General features: G+C 44.3%; 1 protein-coding gene across 1 annotated transcript; it reads left to right on the top strand.

Moving 5' to 3' along the window:
* The first annotated feature begins 711 nt into the window (after nucleotides 1-711).
* On the top strand, nucleotides 712-19,718 carry C8A (complement C8 alpha chain). Its single transcript, XM_084266534.1, has 11 exons — nucleotides 712-872; nucleotides 2,999-3,095; nucleotides 4,020-4,164; nucleotides 5,318-5,462; nucleotides 7,043-7,232; nucleotides 8,728-8,922; nucleotides 10,414-10,654; nucleotides 14,600-14,728; nucleotides 15,429-15,586; nucleotides 17,694-17,916; nucleotides 19,196-19,718. The coding sequence occupies exons 1-11, from the start codon at nucleotides 754-756 to the stop codon at nucleotides 19,345-19,347; spliced, it is 1,794 nt and encodes a 597-aa protein (XP_084122660.1). The 5' UTR covers nucleotides 712-753; the 3' UTR covers nucleotides 19,348-19,718.
* Nucleotides 19,719-20,138: the final 420 nt, after the last annotated feature.

Here is a 20,138-nt window from a genome sequence, read left to right as displayed (position 1 = left end):
CCTTGTGCACATCCACAACTGTGTTAAGATCTCAACCAGCTAAAAGCATTAGAGCCACCAGTGTCAGATAGGTTCACAGAGCTTACAGGATAGGACACCATTTCAGCTTTAGATGGTATCTTTCTCACCCCAGATCACTTTATGAAAGAAAGGTTTAGATTCTCATGTTGCAGTGACTACATAGAGCCACCCAAAAGCCAAGTGATAACTCACATCAGCTTTGGAAATGAGACAAAATCTTACAGGGATAGCAGTGGGAAGAAGCTGAGATGACATCTTGATGTATCTGGAAGGGATATGTTCCTCATAACACCTTTTTATAATAATCTTCAATTTGCTGTACTGGGAAGCTGCTTTTCCCTGGTCAGCAACCAGACACACCAAAATCACAGGTAAGTCACTGTGGGAAATAAAATTAGTTTGTTCCTCCTTCAAATTAAAAGGAGAGTGGAGGCTGGGCAGGAAACACGCTGCTGCAATAGGGCTTGATTGACTTTAATGTGGAAATAGTTGCACAGTTTAATGTGTTTCCTTGCCAGAAAACCGGGAATTTGTTTCCAAAAGGGCAAAGGCCTCCGGGATGTGTCCTGATTCTTTGTGATTTGATCTGTGCCATCGTCAATGATTTACCACAGCATTCTGGGGTCTGGTGAGCCCTGTGCTTCATCTAGCAGCGCCTGCCCCTTGGCATCCTGAAGCCTAAAGCTTTTGTTTGCAGCTAATCTATAGCAAACATTTACATATGGGAAAACAATGCGGTGGAGCCTGTGTCAGCTTTCTCCTCTGATTCTCTCTATATGCTTGCTGTGTTTAACGGCACGTCAGGCCACGGCTACGGCACGCGGGGAGCTGGAGGCATTGCCTCCCCAGAGGTAAGTCTGTCCCTTCATCAATTTTACATATAGAAATTATGGGCAGGTCAGTCAGCCCATCAGTTTTGTCCAGACTTGAGGCATGTGCATGCTCTGCTCCCTGTAAACAGCTACCAAAAAAAAACCCAAAAAACAAAAAACCCCTAAAAAAGGAAAAAAAGAAAGGAAAAAAAAAGAAAAAGAAAAGAAATTGGCAGTTGTTCAAAGCTCGAGCTTGGCATCATAATTCCTTCTTATATGAACTGTTTGCACAATGGTTTGTTCTTTACGGATGACTATTAAGCCTTCTTAAACTTCCTTACAGAAATTACCACACTGGTTTTGGGCACTTGAATGATTTCCCCATGCAGGATGATTTACAAGTGAATATTTTTCTTTTCCTTTTTCATTATAATTATTCCACATTTGACAATGTGACGTTAACAAGAGCATGTTTATAACCTGATTTTCAATCCAAGCCAGTTCCTCATACCTCTATTTTATTTTCTTTCCCCTGAACAATATTATTAACCAATACCAGTGTCGTTTAGGCTTTGAAGGAAGGGAATAAACAAGTTACATTTTTTCCTAAAGCTGGAGTGTCATGATAGGAAAACGGTCGGAGCTTTTTCTACAGCTATTAATTTCAGGCTTGTTCTAAAGGCAAATATGATTTAGAAGGATCAAAAAAGGTATCAGTGATAATTGGAACGTGGAGACAAGGAGAAGGCGGAAAGGAAAAAAAAATGTGGTAGTGATACACTTAATTATGAAGGCTTATTCCGATAATCCCCTTTGAAAATGAACAAAGACGAGATTTTTGATGTTTGATGAACTTATCAAACAAGGCAGAATAATGAAGAGGTAAATGTAAAAACCCAATCGAAGGTGAGCCAATTAAGTACTTTGTGAAGAGCTGAAGGATACAGCCCGCAAATCCTCCTGTCAGAGCGAAAAGGCATCAATACTTGCGTGTCCTCCAGCTCCCTGTTTGTCTGCAGGCTCCTGTTGTTTTCCTGGAAACACGGTGGCTTTTTATCTCACGCAGTGATCTGCATCCACAGACTCCCTTGCTGAGCTGTTGCGGCTTTCATTTAGTAGTCTCTCTTCTACAGCCTCTGATGAGTCCCCAATGTGCTCCGTACCTCTGCTAATTATCAATATTTCTCTTTGGACTGCAGTCTCCTAAGTAAAACAGGCTGCTCATTAGTTAGTCACCAAAATAACAATAATGTTCTGGCTCAGAATAACCCCTCAAAAATGCTTGGAAGGCTGTGGTGAACACGGAGTTGTACCGACGCGCTACAGATTGCTCCTCAAGACAAAGAAACTCATTACACAACTAAAGACTGTAGGAGTAGGGACAGAAATTAAGATCTTAACCCCCAGGCTGGGAGGCTGGAGAAGTATTTTTCTGTTGTTGTATAATGATTTTCACTGTATCCACAGATTTGATCCAAGAGCCATCACCATACAGCACCCTCACCACTTTCTGGTTTTAAACTCTTCCTTTAGTTTTTTCCCCCCTCTCCTCAGAATTTAGGTATTTCCTTTTAGAAATAGTCAACCAATGAATTCCCACAGTCAACTGCACCTTTTTGGTGCAGAACCCCACAAAGCCCATGGGAGTCAGACCCTGGTTTCATACTTGTCCAGAAAAATATGGACCATGAGTTGACGATGGTGTAAAAAAAGTGAAAACTATAGATTCCAGAACAGGCCCAAGGTGATAAACATCACTGCTCCAGGAGTTTGTGATGTTCTTTTGAAAAGAAAGACAAAATATAAGCCTTTTCTTAAGACTTGTCTCCTTGACATTCCTTCTGTTTATTCAGTGTGTTTGACCTCAGATATATGATGCACACATATTTTATTGCAATCAAACCCATTGGAAAGGGATAGAAACTCTTGGGGGACAGGAAACCCAAGACAAAGTCCTCAGGTCCTGCACCTGCTGCTCCTGACCGATTCTGATGGTAAATCTTTGGTAGTACAGCCCCTCCTGCTAAGGGATGCTTCCCATTTCCTACAGAAAGGTTCCTGGTGGAAAAGCGTAGACACAGAGATCATTTCCTCCCTGCTAGCCCCCAGCCCTCCTTAAAACACAACTTCAAAGACCTCAGATTGCTATCTCTTCCTCTCCTTAGGAGAAGCAGCAGAGATGTTAATTCTCCAGCTCCTGTCGACTGTCAGCTGAGCCAGTGGTCAGAATGGACTGATTGCTTTCCTTGCCAAGAGAAAAAAGTAAGACTCCACCGTAATGTCTCCATTTATCTTCAGATGTGTCTATGATGAGGATGTACACACATTAATTATATATATTATACATATTCATCATTCTGAAGCATCCAGTAAACTCATCCAAACATGATGAAGATGCTCCTCTACTGGAGAGGCTCCTACTTACCCCGGTGTAAACTGGGGAATAAACTCGCTTAAGGCAGCAGAACAGTAAAATGTAAAATCAGGGCAAATGGTGGAAGAATCAGGCCAGAATATTTGCCCAAGACTTTCTTCCTTTTCTATCTCAGATTTAATTAAATATCCCCTGATTCTTAATGCAAATATTCCAATGAAAAGAAATTAAAAGCAGCCTTAATTCATCAGCTCCTCTTCTCGATTTTTTAATATCATTTCACATGTCTTCATAATTCAAGAATTTATTTTCCAATACCTGACATAATTTTGCCTAAATCCCTGTGTTTTTTAGTCCTGTGCTTACAATCAGTAAATGATTTGGCTCTTCTATCTTTCCTTTTTCTTTTTTGCTTTCTAGTTTAAAGAGAAGCAGTTCTCATTAATTCTCAGAAATGTTGCAGGATCAGTACTGCAATTAGTGTCTGTGTCCATCTGAGGCTGTTACATTCCAGGGCAAGGCATGTATCATGGGAAAAAATCCATAGTATTTCCAAGGTCTAAAAAAGGGAAGAGATTTTTAAAAGTAGTCATTCCAGGGCCCTGAAATTCACTTGTATGAACTTCAAGAAAAATCTCACGAGCTCCCACCTCTCTGCTCACTCTCCTTCTCCATTTCTCATGTGCAAAGTCTGTGGACTACGTAGAAAAATAACACTATAGATTAAAGTGTTTGTTCATAGCCTGTGGAGGTTATGTCTCTGGGGTGACAATTTAGGTGTTGGTGGTGTTTTTCTCTCTTGTGGGTTCCAGCACCGGTACCGGAGGCTGGTGCAGCCAGCGGAGTACGCGGGGCGGCGATGTGCGGGGCATCTCTGGGGCGAGGAAGCTTGCCGTGCCGAGATGGTGTGCACTGGACCCCCCAGTTGTGGGAAGGACTTTCAGTGTGAGGAAACAGGTGAGTGAACGGGGCAAAACCTCCTGTCAAGGAGGTTACGGTCCTGGCCAGACAGCCCTGGGATGATTTCAGGCCCCTGCCATGTGCAGAGCTTTGCTAAAATGCATTCAGCCCAGCCAGAAGGATGGTGAACCAGTGCAAGACAAAGCAGGAAAATTCTTCATCCTTTTTTTCCCCCCACTTTTACAGAAATCTGTTCATGTTACACTTAGATTTGGATAGAAAAGAAGTCTGTGTGACATGGAAAAGGTTAATATTTCAGTGGAACAAACAGAGTAGAAATATCCCGCTCCAACTGCTGTGCTACATGCTCACACTCCCCTCCATGGGCACCACCGCTCCCACATCACACCACTTTTTCCCTCTGCAAAAGACACAGTTCAATCATGAATCCAACTAAGCAATCTGTTGGGGTGATTTATTTATTTTTAGCCATCCCCAGCTCCAAGGATTGGGCTATAATACGGCTGTTCTCTGAAAGTTTGACTAGCCTTGACAGATTTTTGTTTCCACACAAATGCCTCGAGCTCCCATCCTGAGTATTTAATGCCAATCCTACTGGAATTTGGAAACACAGGCCAGCTCTGTGACCAGCTCATCAGCTGGAACAGGTCACTACTGCTGGGTTAAGGTGAGTGCATTGATTCCTGCCATGAATATCACTTTACAGCTTTCTCCTCACTCCCAGAGGCAAAAGCGCCGTCAAGTTGCCCTTTTGGCAAGCACCCACTCTTGAGTTCTAATTACTGCAATTAGCTCCCCTAATACCTCCTGCAATGAATGGGAAGAGGAAAAACCAGACAGAGCTGACTTCCCAGAGCAGCTATTGCTTCCTGTAGCTCCCTTCCAAAAGCATGAGCGTAGATAATAAAATCAGGCCAGTGAGGTGACCTCTACTTGATTCCTATCCCATGGGAGTCCAAGGGAGCAGCTGGCTTGGATTCTGAGCTGTGTTTGCTCCAGGTTGCACAGGAAAACCTTCCCCCAAGGAGTTGGGAAAATGAAGGTCCCAAGGGAAAAGAGCTGTGTTTAACCCCCAGTGTGACTGCTTGTGGCCCTGTGATATGGGTGGAAAAACAATACAACCAGTGCAAGTTGCCAAAAAGGTTTTCTGAAGGGTGGGTAAGTGATCACACGTACCTGTGCACTTTAGGTCGCTGTATTAAACGGCATCTTTTGTGCAACGGAGAGAAGGACTGCAGAGATGGGTCTGATGAGGCTAACTGTGGGGATGAAGATATTGAAAGCCCTTGTGAACATCTGTTTCCAATCCCAGGGTCTGAAAAAGCAGCCCAAGGGTGAGTAATTAATCAATAGCTGCTACTCTCACAATCAAAACAGGATTAAGTGTTTTATCTTCCAGCTTAACACATTCCATGACTCTATGATATTGCTTCTCCTTGGGAATAGCAGTGCTCCATGAATTGATAGGGTGCTGTACAAAACCCAAAAGAGAGCTACTGTGCCACCTGACTGTGGCTAGCAATGAGGAAGGCAGCAGGGTTCATCCCAGCTTTTATTTCAAATTTTGACTCAAATTTATTGCCTGACCTTGGTGCCTCTCAGCCACTCTCTACTTCTGAGTGTCCTTTGTATAGCCATGTAAAAATACACCCCAGTTCTCCGAGTCCAGTTATCTAACAACTTTCTCCAGCTCATAAAAGCAATATATTAAAGGAAACAGTAGCCTTTGGAGATGCAGCTTCCTGGTGGCTTTCATCCTTTAGGACAAGATTTAACTCCAGGATTAAGGACTTCAGAGCACAGATGGAAGGCAGAGAGCCTGAGCTCCACATGGGCATGTACAGAACGAACACACCTATCCTTGAAGAGGTTTTACTGTAATCAGTTTCAAACTTTGGTTATGTAGTACATAGAAAAGAGGAATCCAGAACTAGTTCAAAGGGGAATCACCTGTTGTGACATTCTTCTTTTAAATCTTGTGTTTGAACCAAGACACTGCTTATGGTCACTTGGAGAACATGGTCTATGAGAATGTAGTCTCATTACATTACTCTCATTACCCATTAGATAACTCTCATCAACTCGGTCGAATGGAGTCCATGAGATAAATGTCTCTTCTGGCCCAGAGCCTGAGAGAGTCCATCAAAAGTTTTTCAAGCCATATATTAATTTTCACTGAGCACCCATTTAATACTGCTCTCTGATGTGTTTCTCCCACAGAACGCACAAAAGCGATAGCATTTGCTATCTTACTCTTAAAGATGATTCCCTGTTGTGAGGGGCAATGGTGCTGTCTAGTTTGAATAATGCTTTCATTCTGGGCCATGGAATTACAGGGAATATTAAGTAACAGGCGGGATTTCAGAGGGCAGCAGCTGTGATGGCTGGCGAGAGGGAAGGAAGGCGCGTAAGGGAATAACAAGCGAGAGACTTGGCAAAGCACATGCAGACTGCAAGTCTAAGGAGGGTGTTAAATCCCCTGAGAAATGGGACCATTATTAAAAGGAAAGAGATGAAAATAAGATAGAAAACAATTACTGGGAATGCCAGGAAACGCTTTGTGACAGCGAGACGCATTAGGCTGTGAGAGACTCACAGGGGACCTGGAGGGATTCCAGGACTTGGAGACTCATAATTGTACTTGCTGGGGTGGAGTGGACAGTTAACTGATTTCTTCTGTCTGTAGCATCCGAGGCCAAACCAAAAATAAAATGTCTGTTTGTCTCCTGTTAGCTTAGGGAAGGAGAGAGCAAGGAGAACAATCTCAAACCTTACATTCTAGGTGCTATCCAAATTCAAAGTTGGAGACAGATAACATACAGTGTCAGGAGAATGGAAACATTGACTCTTGGGGACTGTTGGGGAAATAAAACGGGAGCTATGGATAACTTTCTGAATGCTATTTCTTTCCAAGGTACAATATCCTAACACGGGAAGAGGGACTGTACATATATGATCCTAATTTTCTGGGAGGTCACTGTGAGTATGTCTACAACGGAGAGTGGCGGGAGCTGAAGTATGATGCTGCATGTGAACATCTCTATTACGGAGATGACGAGAAGTATTTCCGCAAGCCCTACAACTTCCACATATACCAGTTCTTAGTAAGCACTTCTGGTGGTCCAATTTAGCAATGTTTTCCTAACTGAAAGCCAAGTGCCCTTTAAAGAGACTATGTACATTTTATTATTCGCTATAGGTTGTCTTTCAAAGTACCTTTCTCCAGGTGTTCCCAAGACAACAGACAATCGATGATATAAATGCTGGTTTATGGCATTTTTGGCATTTTATGGCATTTATTATCAAGGAACTAACATGCTTTATCACCCAGGCATCTGCACTGCTTACTCTGGCCTAGTCAGAGCCAAGAGAAATGGGCTTTCTCTAAATTCTGCTATTAATGAGCTGTAGAGCTTGCGCAAACCACTTGCCTCTCTAGGGATGAAGTTGGCCATGTGTAAAACAGGAAGAACGCTACCAGTTCAATCATGGAAAGCATTTTAAGTCTATGGCATAGCTACAAGGGACATAAATCCAAATTCTCAGTGAGACAAAGATCCTGAAAGCCATCACCATGTATCACATGATGTACTCTGGGGGGTCACATTTGATGGTGGAGACTGAACTAAGTAGAGCAGGGATTCAACCTGGGTCTCCCATGTCGTAAGTGGGTGCCCTGGCCACACTGTTAAAACATTTATCATGGTTTTTGACATGAGTGAATGAAACACACTTTATTCCAGGGGATTATTAAAGCCACTGGCTTAATGCAAGTGGCTTTCATGTCCTCCCAGAGGGCAGACTCCCCTGTGACCTTCAGTCCCCAGTTTGAACTCAGAAAGACCTACTGCACTGGCCACATTTCCTTCACCTGCAGTGGCTGGACAATCTGCAGCATGGTCAGGCACTGAGGCTGCTTCAGCATGCCCCACATGTGTCTTGACTTAGGAGCTTCTACCTGCCGGAGTCTAGGAAGTCACTAATAATGATGTGAGATGGGTTTTTTTCAGCCTTGATAATTCAGCTGGCTTTTTATAGAGACAGAAAATGGCACAGCCTGGCCTCAGGCTGGCAAAGCAGATCCCTCCAGGAAAAGGTCACTTCTCTAAACACAGGCAAAACAATGTTTGTTTTCTAGTGTTGCCATCACAAATGGCTGGATCACTGCTGTTGGAATTTTGTTCCTAAATAAATTTGCCCAGAAATAGGCTCGAGAGAAAAGAAAAAAAATCACTCCAAATCATTAAGATTTGGCAAAGCTGTAAGAAACTGGAAAGGTTGATAATGGGAAGTGTCAAACTACCTTAATAGGCACCGTTAGCAGCCCTGGCAGTAATGGTACTGCTTCGAGTAGCTAAACACAAACCTTTCACCTGCCTGGAGATGGATGAAGTAAAATGCATGGTTTTATCCACATTTTTCACATATTTCCAAATGAAAGGGCACGTGGTTTAACTATTCTACATTCACTAAACTTGGTGTCAATGCTGTCAGGAGCATCACAGGCTCCAGCAGAGAAACCACCAGGTCCTTAAAGAAATAGAGATTAAAAAGAAAAGGAAGTACCTTAAAAATTAATGTCCACTCCTTTCACTCTAGGCTCATGCTGATTCTGGGTTCAACTTCGAGTTTTACGATGATTCCAAGGATCTGCTTGATGCCCTTAAAAGGGAACAAAGCAGAACAGGAGGCTTTACCATTGGAATTGGGGTTGAAGAATCAACTTTCCAGTTAGGCCTGTCCTTATCAGGTGGCAAAGGATCCCTGAAGAATTTCACACAATACACTGCAAAGGTAAATAAATAAATAATAAATAATCAGTATTGCATATGCTCCGGTCATGTCATCTGTGCATTACATGGTCTGGCTTTAACTTCTGTCTGTTTATCCTCTCAATTGCATTTTTTAAACACATAGTAATTGTACTTTAATATGTTCATGTAATTGCAAATGCATGATCGTTAGTAATCCTGTTTGTTGCTCTTATTACGTTTTAGCAAACAGGGAGTGGGAATAAAATCGTATTAGGCAGTACCACAGCACATGTCATCTCACCCCATCCTGTTTCATGGCTACATTAAGCACATAAATAAAGAAATGCTTAAAGTGATGATGAGGGAGGAGGAAAAAATCAAGATGTTGATCAAAACAGTTGTCCTCAGGGAATGATCTCTGATAGCAAATGTATCTTATTCAAATTAATACAAGCTGCCTTACGATGGGGAAATATGCCACTTTTTACTAGAGGTTAAAATACTGTGCTAGGAAAAAAATACAGAAAAAAAAAAGTACTCAATAATAAGGTGCATTTCTCACAGTGAGTTTGCATCATGGACGAGCTGTGATGACCCCTCTCCAATCTAATAACACGAATGCTGATGTTTCCTACATTTACCGTGCCCCGACTCCACTTCTTTTGTGGCTGCTGACAGAAAACAATAAAGAAGAATTACTTTGATGGTATTCTAAGTTGAAATGCCCTTAAAAGCTGTTGGAAATGGGCACCATTATAGTATTTACTGTGCCCTTGTCTGGACTCATGGAATGTTTGCAGCTAAATGATGATCAATTATTGGAGGAATCATTTAAAGGGCTGTACTGGTTGCACTGGAGCCTTATCCACGGCAATGGCCAATCTAGAAGAGGAGTCTAGTGGTATATCCAGGAAATCCTCCTCCCATCAGCACATTCCTGGTTGAGTTATCCCCCCACTGTTGGGCTGGGCTTGCCATGAGCCCCTGTCCTGCATCACTGGTTGAGGCTGTGGAAAAAAAAAAAAAAAGCCAGAAGGAATAAATAGTACAGCAAGGAAAACAGGGAAAAATGGCAAAAATGGAGGATGGATGGAAATCATGTGGAGCCACACTCTGATCCTATTTGTACATTGATATAAAACATTGGTAGAGCACTGGAGTAGGCTGCCCAGGGAGGTTATGGAGTCTCCATCTCTGGAGATATTCAGGACCTGTCTGAACACCGACCTGTGCAATATGAGCTGGGGAGCTGCTTTGCCAGGGGGGTTGGACCTGATGAACTCTCAAGGTCCCTTCCAACCCCTGTGATTCTGTGATTCTGTGATAAAAGCCCACAGCATCCATACCCATAGCTCTGTGCTCTACCTCACGTGGCATACAAGAAATACACATTCAAAACCAGAACTGCCACCTAGTTAATTTTAACCTGAATTTGTTTTCATGCCTCCAACATACACTGACAGTCAGAGATCCAAGCTTCTCTCCACAAACCTGAATGCTGAGTAATAGCTCCTGTGTCCTTTACATGCAGGAGGTTGGATTCATCAGAGCTATGACGAAGGTGCAGACAGCCCGTTTCAAGATGAGAAGGGACAACATTGTTTTGGATGAAGATGTGCTGCTGTCCCTGAGGGAGCTTCCAGACACCTACAACTACGGCATGTACGCCAAATTCATCAATGACTATGGCACCCACTTCATGACATCTGGCACAATGGGAGGTGTCTTTGAGTACATTCTTGTCATTAACAAGGAGGAAATGAGAAGAAAAGGTTAGAAAAACATAAGATATTATCTGTTCACAGCTTTCTGCTCTAAACCAGGCTAATCCACTTGTCTCTGCTGGCTGCTCCCCACAGACATCTTCCTGGGCCCTGGGAGGGTTGGTGCTCATCCACACCTCTTTGCTGAGCTGGTTGGCATGTCCCATCACATGGTAGATATTTATTCACCACAAGCCTGAAAATGCACAGTGGGGGTGTCCTAGGGACATCAGCATATTGTTCACAAGATGGATGCACTACTGGCCACATGGCAGGGGATAATCTTGAGTGTAGAATTCCTGATCTAATTTCAGAAAACTCTGGGTGAGATTTTGGTAGTTTAGGAAGGAATGTGAGTATCTATTCCTTCCTTTCTTCCAGTGACACATACTAGACTTCTCCAAACCTCTCCTATTTCTTAAGGTCTTTGTTCTGGCCATTCTTACGAATGCTGAAGGGTGGCAAGCTCATCCAGAGCAAAGAATTATAGCCCACTCACGTTTTATCCTTCAGGGAGTGAGGGCTTCGATGTTATGTAAATGGAAATAACGCATTGCACTTGGCAATACCTCTGCAACTTTACTCTGGTTAGTGTCGTATCTGAAGACTTACAGACCTCTGTTAGTTCCAGTTTTCAACAAATTAGAGTGGATGAGGCTGGAAAGCCATACCTCTAAATTTCAATTACATAAAAAGTCCACTGCAGATGTCTAGAGCACAAGAATAGCCATTACTGGTGAGCCAAAGCATAACATTTTTCCTAATAAAAAGCAGAAGATGCAGAACAATAATGTGGTACTTTAGTACACTAAGTAGACTGTCAACTTTTGCAAAGGCGTTGACAATGCAATAGATCCCACTTCCCCTAAGCAACTTCACTCTGTTCTGCTGAGGATAGTGCTGCCTTGGTAACTCCAGGCCAGACATTTACACAAAGGAGAACTGTGATCTTGGACAAGAGGTGCTAATTGGTGCAGTTGGTGCAAATTGCTGTAATTCCATTGATTTCAATGGTTCTGCCCCAAATTCTGCCCCTGGTCTGAAAAGGTTTGGTCCCATCGGCACTAGGATAGCAATGCACCCCATATTGAGTGTTATCCATGCCAATTTTCCCACAAGAAATTACAGCTTGAGAGAATCTTCATGAAGTTCCTGAACTACTCATGTTTGAAAACATGGTGTCACTTCAAATCACTTACTCACTTTGTAGAGGGATTGATATAGAAGAGAACAAGATCTTGCCAAGCAAGTCTTTGGGCAGCAGATTGCCAATTTCAGAGGAAGAATGAATCAAGAGCATGTGAAGGGACACTATTATTTTGCTCTATCTTGTGCTTGCTGTGTATATAAGGATGAGATTTACTGCTATGAGATGCCTTATCTTGGGAAAGAAGGATGTTGAAGTTCAGCAAAAGACAAGAAAGTGCCCCAGTAGCAATGTCATTTTCATCCTAATGTAGCAGGCTTTTGTAATTCCCATCTAACCCAGGCTCTGCAAGAAAGTCCACATTTACCAAGTCAGCAGTTGTCTATGCCACACGATGTGGACCCAGAAGGACCCACCCAAAGTGCCTGGTAGGCCACCTTCTGAAAGCATTTAGTGATAAACTGACTCCCTAATGGTGATCACAGCCACACTTGAAGGCTGTGTTTGCAAGAGCATTATCTGCCTCCCCTGAGAAATGGTCAGGATCAGGATAGAAGCACTGAATTCTTAAAATCAGAGCTTCAAAGGATGAGTTTAAAGCTCTGCAGATGCCTGTAGATGTACTACTGTGTCCACACAGGGCTGAGCAGCATGGAACCTGCTTTAGATCCACCCCTGCATCCTGAGAGCACACCTAGTTCATGAGGCTACGTGTTAAATACTCTGGAAGGGAAAGCAGTGACTGAAGCACATCCTTAGGCTGAGTCCTCCCTAAATGGTAGACAACTTGAGTGGCTGCTGAGCATCTAGTTAGACATAGGCATGAGCTGGACTGTAAGCATCAGGGAACCCTGAATTTTGAAACTGAAGTCACTTTCTGGGTTTAGATACTAAGGAACAGACCCTAGCTCAGCAGTGCAGAGCTTTAGGACTGCTGTTTTGCTGCCAGGCCCATTTCTAGCTCTCAGGCTGCAAGGGCTTGTATGGATGTGGTCAGGAGTGAAATAAATATGTATGTCAGAACAAGGTCCCTTATTGCTCTGCCATCAATATTTTTCATTACTTGTTTTTAAAATAGATTGTTATGGTTCTATTATTTAGCAGAAAACAGTATAATGTGTTCACACATTACAAGAACATTTATGGGAGAAACATTATGCGCAGAGTAAATTAGAAAGAGTCTCCATATATTCTGATTAATTCAAAATGCAGCAGTAAATCTTATCACTCGAGCACATTTAACTATCGCAAATTATATCATATAAAAAACTATCAGGGCTCCCCCTCCTCAAGTGCCAATATTTTCTATGGCCACCCTTTTGCAATGATAACCACTTTTCATTTATCAAGACCCGATCTTGCTGCAACCAATAGCGAATTGTATTGACAGACCCTCGCTGAACATAATTACTCAACGGGAACCATGGTGAATCAATTAATCAGGGTGTTCCTCAAGTTTAATTTTATGGCACTCCAGCACCAAGATAAGCAATCACTCTTGTTGCTTTGGGTGAATGAACTTTACCCACTGTGTTTACAACTGTTGAACAGTTTAGTACAAGTAATTGAGCGCTGCACATTTAATCTTTCTCAAGGGCCCAGTTTTGCAATGGGATGTAATTCCCCCTGAAGTCTTGAGCATGCTTCAGCTTGCTCCAGTTCGAATCTGGGATGCTTAGCCCCTCTCTGTGATGCTGAGCACCTCCACCAGCTGAGAGTTATGCGGAAGCCTCCCTTCACCTTTCCTGCAGGGTGTGCAGGAGGGAGAAAAACCAGAGCGATGGGTGTCTTACCAGTATTTTAACTGTGAGCAAGATGAGGAGCTGCTCCCTGGTGCTGTGCTGAGGAGAAGCAGTTCAGCAGACGATGCTCTGGGCTGGGGCTCGGCCGGAGGTTCGATCTTTAGACCATTAAGCCTCAATGCACAAATCCCTCTGACCTCTGTGCCTCCCTTTCAATACCAGGGTATCGATCACGAGGCTGCTTTGTAAAATACTTTAAGGTCCTCTGACAAAAAGAGCAATATAAAAGTTACCTATTACTTACAATACCTGTATTTATTGAAATCAATGGATTTTTTAACTATTAAAGAAGACAGCCTTATATTTGCAGTACACAGAAGTGTGTATATAAAACCAGGCTGTATGACATATGCACATTGCTTACCTTGGTGAAACCACCTCATTAGTTCCCTTCTCCCCTCTGCGGTCGTTTCATGGGTCTCCAGTTACATATTTTCATGATGTATGTGGCAGTAGCAGCAGCCCAGCATCAGGCAGTAAGGCTTTGGCAGCTCTCAGCAAACAGACCTTTTACAAGTTGCTGCCTAAGGATGCTAGTTAAGCTGGGGCAGATCCTGAGGTTGGGATAATTAGTGAGGATCTGTTGATTTCAGGTGCTGTTCCCAGCTTTACCCTCATTATGAGTTCATTAAAAGAAAAAAATAGTTTTTAAATAAATAAACCAAATGAGGCAATACATGCTCAAAACCTTGCTTTAAGATTTTTTGCTTCCTTCTATTACTTCATAAAGAAACAATTTTTACAATGAAGACATTTCCCTACTCACCTGTTACGTGACAGGCCAAATATACCTCCATGAAATGCTGGCTTTGCACATTAAGACTCAGGGGTGTTCTCTGCCCAGAAGATATCTTGACTTTGAAACAAACAGATCATGCAAACAACCAAACATTTTCATCACTGATAGAAAAAAAAAAAAAAAACCACAAAACCCAAACAACAATCAGGTAGGAAAATTAATGTCCTACTCAGAAAGATTTGACTGGTTTCCTTTCTGTTTTGCAGAGATCACCGCAGAAGAAATAAGTGCCTGTATTAGCCGGTCAGTTGGTGTTATAGTCGGCAAGAGCGACCTAAATATGGAAGCATCTATAACATCCTCTGACTGTGCAAAGAAAGGATTCCTGAAAACTGGTATGATAACAGGGCAGATGTCTGTTAAGGCATCTTCTAGTGCTTCTTTTGGTCCCTTGGGCATGGAGATTCAAGTAAGGGTCACACGAGGGTACGAAGAAGGGACCTCTGGTGCCATTCTCAGCCATGGCTCAGGCCCAGTGGTGTCTCCAAAGTAACTTTGGGTCCAAGTCTCCTGCAGTACTGTTTTCTCTTGAAAGAGCAGGGGTTTAGAACAATACCTGGATTAGAAACGGGTAGAAGTAGTGAGGTGGCTGGGAGGCTCAGTCCCTATAGCCATGACAGACTGGGCATTCGTGACAAGGGCAACACGACAAGTATTAAAGAAGTTAAAATGCACTATAAAAAGTACTCCAAGAAGCTAGGAAGTCCCAGATTTGGAAACCACTTAACCATCTATAGACAGCATGATCTACTGCCCACGTGCTAACTGGAAACAAAGGCTGGAGGCGTGCAGTCTCTTTAGGTCTTACTAGCTTAGAGCATTTGTGATGCTCAACTCATCACTGCCCGCCTTGTGAAAACATGGCAGGGCTCACCCCCTGAGCAGGGCATGCCGAGCTCCCATTGATTTCAGGAGGCAGCACCACTGCTGCTGACAGACAGCCCCTTGGACAATTGATCTCACCTCCATTAAGCAGCTTCTACTGTATGTGTGGAAACAGAAACTAAATAATATGGGTGTAATTCAACTTTTCAGATCCTCACAGCAACAGTGCAGTTGTTGAAGATATTATTCCCCGGATTAGAGGTGGAGATGCCAGTTACAGCGGAGGGCTCTTAAACAGTTGGGATGGCAATATGTATCGTCACTGGGGAAGGTCATTAAAATATAATCCTGCTGTTATTGATTTTGAGGTAAGGCTTTTCTGCAGTTGAAGAAACTCTGCCACTATAAGGAATGAAAGTGTAGTCAGGCAGATCATTTCGTATTTTTATTGTGATCCCATCACAGAACAAGATTAAATGTAATGGGCCACTGATCTGGTAACCTCTTATTCATTTCACAATGGGGAGTACATCTCCCACCGACTGCATCCGCAGGGAGACGGACAAGGAGCTTAATGCTGGATTAGTGCTGAGTTAAGTTTCTGATGTGTCCCCAAACAGCTTCCTGATGAACGCCTCTCTGCAGTTGCATTTATCCCTATTATTCTCCCTGACACTGCCCGCCCTCCTGTATAAGCAGGGGACTCATGGGGAGCTGGGGAAGTAGTCTTTCCCTGGTAGTCTTCCCCCCACATCCAGCAGTGGACTTTAGAGCCGCAGTGTCTGTCTCTAACCTCCACAGACCATGGTGGGTATTGCTCTGAGGGCTTCCAGGAGTTTTTAGAGCAGGGGACTCATGGCTGCTTTGTCAGGTGGGTCCTGTCTCTCTCCATGCTCCACAAAGAGGGTCCATGGCCATACAAATCAGCCAAGCTTCCCTCTTGTTTTATTGGATGCCACAGTACATGCTAGGGTCACTGAAGCATCCTACAGTGCTTCAGAGATGGGGAGATGGGTGCAAGCGGAGGGGATGGAAGGGCAGATGAGAATGCAGGGCCAGATATCGCAGAGGCGTGAAGAGCTGGGCACACATTGGCTGTGGTCAGGAGTACCACATCTACCCTGAGATGACCACTGGTCTGCTCCAGGAGTGAGCTGTGGGGTGTAGGAGAAGGACCATGGTCACAGCAGGGACACACTGCCACTGCGTCCCCCTCATCTTCACCTGAAAGCACACCTGGTCCTGGCTCAGACAGGAGGTGGGAGACCAGGAGGTGACATTAGGAATCACCTGCATTATCAGCAGGGCAAGAGAGAATCTGCAAAGCCTCCTGGTCAGCGCCTGATGGCAGAAAGCCTCCATAATGTAGAAGCCTGGATAATGCAGACGTGCTTTCAGTTCCAGCTGAATGCATGCTGCAGGTTATTCACCTTTTGGCACAAGTTCCCATCAATTCTGGGCAAAATTTATTGCAATTTTCCAGTAAACTACGTGTTGACCTCTCTGTTGGCTGTTTTTGAGCTCAGCAGCTGCTGTGCAACCCAAGCTGCCGATAAGTGCTCACGTCCACTTCAGCAGCTCTTATCTGTAGCTTCCTCTCGTTTGGTAAACAGCCTTGTGCAAATTTGTCCAAGGGTTTTTCCCAAAGCCCAGCTGATCCCCCCAACGAATGGCTCTCAGTGTACCCTGTGCAATGAGGTGATGCTCAGATCTTCTCTGGGACTGGTTTCCACCAGCTCCCAGCCAGGACATGCAGCGTTTGCACAGATACATGGATGGACAAATGTAAATATGTGTCCTCAGACCAGCCCTGAGCTTTTACCTTTAATATCCAGTTGAATATTAATATTCAGTTGGGCAAGTTATAATTACAGTTGCCCACACTGAATGTTATGGAGGAACAGGATTTTGCTACATGAAATATTATGAGCATTTTATGGTCTTAGAGCTGCAGATGGATGGATATTATTTCGCTGCACCAAAGGGTTAAATAGGAAGATAAAATTCTCCATCCTCAGCATTAATTGGATGATTTGGTGACAATTAATGGCAGGTTGGCATTAAGTTTTGATGACACCCACTGCCTTAGTGAAATATTTTGGTTCGAAAAGGCAAAAAAACATGCAAGAATCTCATGGACCATGACAGCACTAAGAAATCAATCAAAAAATGATCTTACTGAGTGTTTTAATTCACCATCTGAATCCAGGCTAAAACTTCAAAGCATGCCCAGAAAAACCAATCCCAGACAAACCTTTAAGAGGAGGTTTTGGAACGCTGCTTTCTCACTGGGGCCCGTCCGTGGTGGTAACACATTTGCATGATGTACATGGGACTGTCGAGGAAGAAAAATGAGGTTTTCCTGAGCCCTGAGTTTATCCAGCAATGTCACAGCTCTCTGACTGCAGCGTGGTAGCATCTCCGTTGATGCCTGGCTGAAATTGTCTCCATGCTATTCATCTCCATCCCATGCAGCTACAGCCCATCCATGAAATTCTCCGCAGAAGCAACCTTGGCGACGTGGAAACCAAACGGCGAAACCTAAAACAGGCTTTGGATGATTACCTGACAGAGTTCAATGCCTGCCGCTGCAGACCGTGCCAGAACAATGGGGAACCCATTCTGGTGGGAGACATGTGTTTCTGTCAGTGTCTACCAGGTTATGAGGGCCCTGCCTGTGAGCGGACCAAACGTCGGGGTAAGAGCCCAGCGTGTACCTGTAGCAGACAGCAAAGGGACAGGGTTTTCCCCCAACACATTAACCAACAGATCTTTGCATCCACACATCAATCCTACCTTTGCTCCTGCACTGCTTTTGCCACTATACCACCCTAAGCATGTAAATGAGACCGTCACCTGGTCCTCACTGACTGGCATGTCACATCCTCAGGATGGCAGTTCTCCCGAGGGCTTGCAGCATCTGGCTAAGGATGAGATCCTTGCTAGAAGGGTGAGAGCACAAACCTCAACATCAGGGAGAGAAGGGACACTGAAAGGGTCAGGTGAAGTGACTGGGAAGTGGTGCCCAAGCATCACGTGATCCTAAATGCTGTTTTAGTAAAGAATTTCCAGCTTCTCCCACCCCCCCTTCCCACTGGGAAACATTTCAACTAGAGAGGAGTATCTATTTGGGGGACATGAGGAGGATGGAAAGCTCAGGACCTGGCCCCAAGGCAGTCCACCAAACTGGCTGGCTCCTGTGCTCCCGGCTTTTAGCAACATCAGGGACACACACACATCCAGCTCATGGGAAATGAAGCAAAATGTTAGTTTCAAAACTGCTTTAAGACCAAACCCATTAGTTTTTTTTTAAAGAACAATGTTTCAGCGGACAGGACACCCAGCTTTCCAGCCAGCCCTGAGTAAGAGCACACACATCCATTTGTGCTGTCTGGATTAATAAAGTGCCCAAGCCAGGCATGAAGGCCAGTTGAGTAAATAAAAAACGACAGTAAATGACAGCCATCAAGCATTCCCATCATTCAGGAGCGCCACCATAATCCATAGTATCGAACGCTCCTGACAACTGCGTCTGTACTGTAATGAAAAAGCCTTGAAATGACCCATCTCCAAAGGGATGGGCAGACCTTTCGGAACAGCTCCACAATGTTAGGAGACTTTTGTCCCTCTGGCTTGCTCAGAGGTGAGAAAGTTAGTGCAGAGAGAGCTGTCAGCTGCCCTTTGGGAAAGAAAAGCCAAACCGCAGCCTTTCAAATGAGCAGAGGAGAAGAGACAGGTATTGGGGTCTGAAGAAGGTGGTGCTACTTCATATCCCCTGGCTTTGAAGCACCTTGATCCCAACAGCCATCCCAGCTGCTGGGATGGATCGGGATATCCCACTCACAGCAAACATTAGAGCTGGAGCTGAAAACACCAACCGGTGATGACATTCAGCTCCACCTTCCTTCCCTGCTCACGCCCTAAGAATGCCTCAGGCCACACACACCACCTGAGTATCTTCTTTTCCCATATCATAGGCAGTAAGACGAGCGGGCGCTGGAGCTGCTGGTCACACTGGACTCCCTGCCAGTCGGGCACGACGCGACGCAGCCGGCAGTGCAACAACCCAGCCCCACAAGGTGGCGGGGAGCCCTGTGTGGGGAGGGACCTGCAGACCAAAGCCTGCTGAGCACCCACGGGACAGCATCGCTCCCACAGGTATGTGGTCGAGAGTGGTTTGGAGTCAGCACTGGGCCAGAAGTACTCTGAGCATAATCCTGCAGTGGAATTACGCTGGAAATAATTGTCCAGTACTGCATTTCTCTTTTTATGGAGATGTACTGGATTCACTGTACGAAACCAGACCTATTGCTCCAGCTGACCAAACCCATGCCTGCCCTCTTGCACCATGGGATGTGCCGGGACCCCCACCCATTCACAGCAGCACCGCTGTGATACAGGCGATGGCAGAGAATCCTCACGGGTGGTTTTGCTGCCGGGTGACCGTGGGGCTGTAACATCTCATGAAATAAATTTTACTGGAATTGTTTACGTAAGCAAGCTCGACTCACAGAAGTTTTTCTATTTGCCTTTGGAAAACACATTAATCCTTAGCACTTGCACGCAGTTGGTATTGACATATGTACCATGAAACTTTTATAAGTTGGCGCTGTCAGATTTTTTTAGTCCAGCATATTGGCCAGGGCTGCGTTTGCAGCGAAGCCATATGTTGCTCTGTATGGGAGGAAGCTTAAGCCTAAAGACGCCGGAGCATTGCTGCAAAACGTGAACCCAAACTGACGGCGAATCTTAAATAAATAAATAAAGTAGTAAATAAGAGAGGCTCAAACACAACCATTTGGCAGAGGATGCTCACACACACACGCAAAGGCTACTCCTCTTTAAGATCAGTGATGAATTGACTATGAGCATGCAGGCGTTTTATCTCCCAGACACCCAGAGCCGGGGAAGATGCTAACG

The sequence above is a fragment of the Gallinula chloropus genome (assembly GCF_964237585.1).
Source record: "Gallinula chloropus genome assembly, chromosome: 6".
NCBI lineage: Eukaryota > Metazoa > Chordata > Aves > Gruiformes > Rallidae > Gallinula > Gallinula chloropus.
This window is presented reverse-complemented; position numbering and strand designations above follow the sequence as displayed.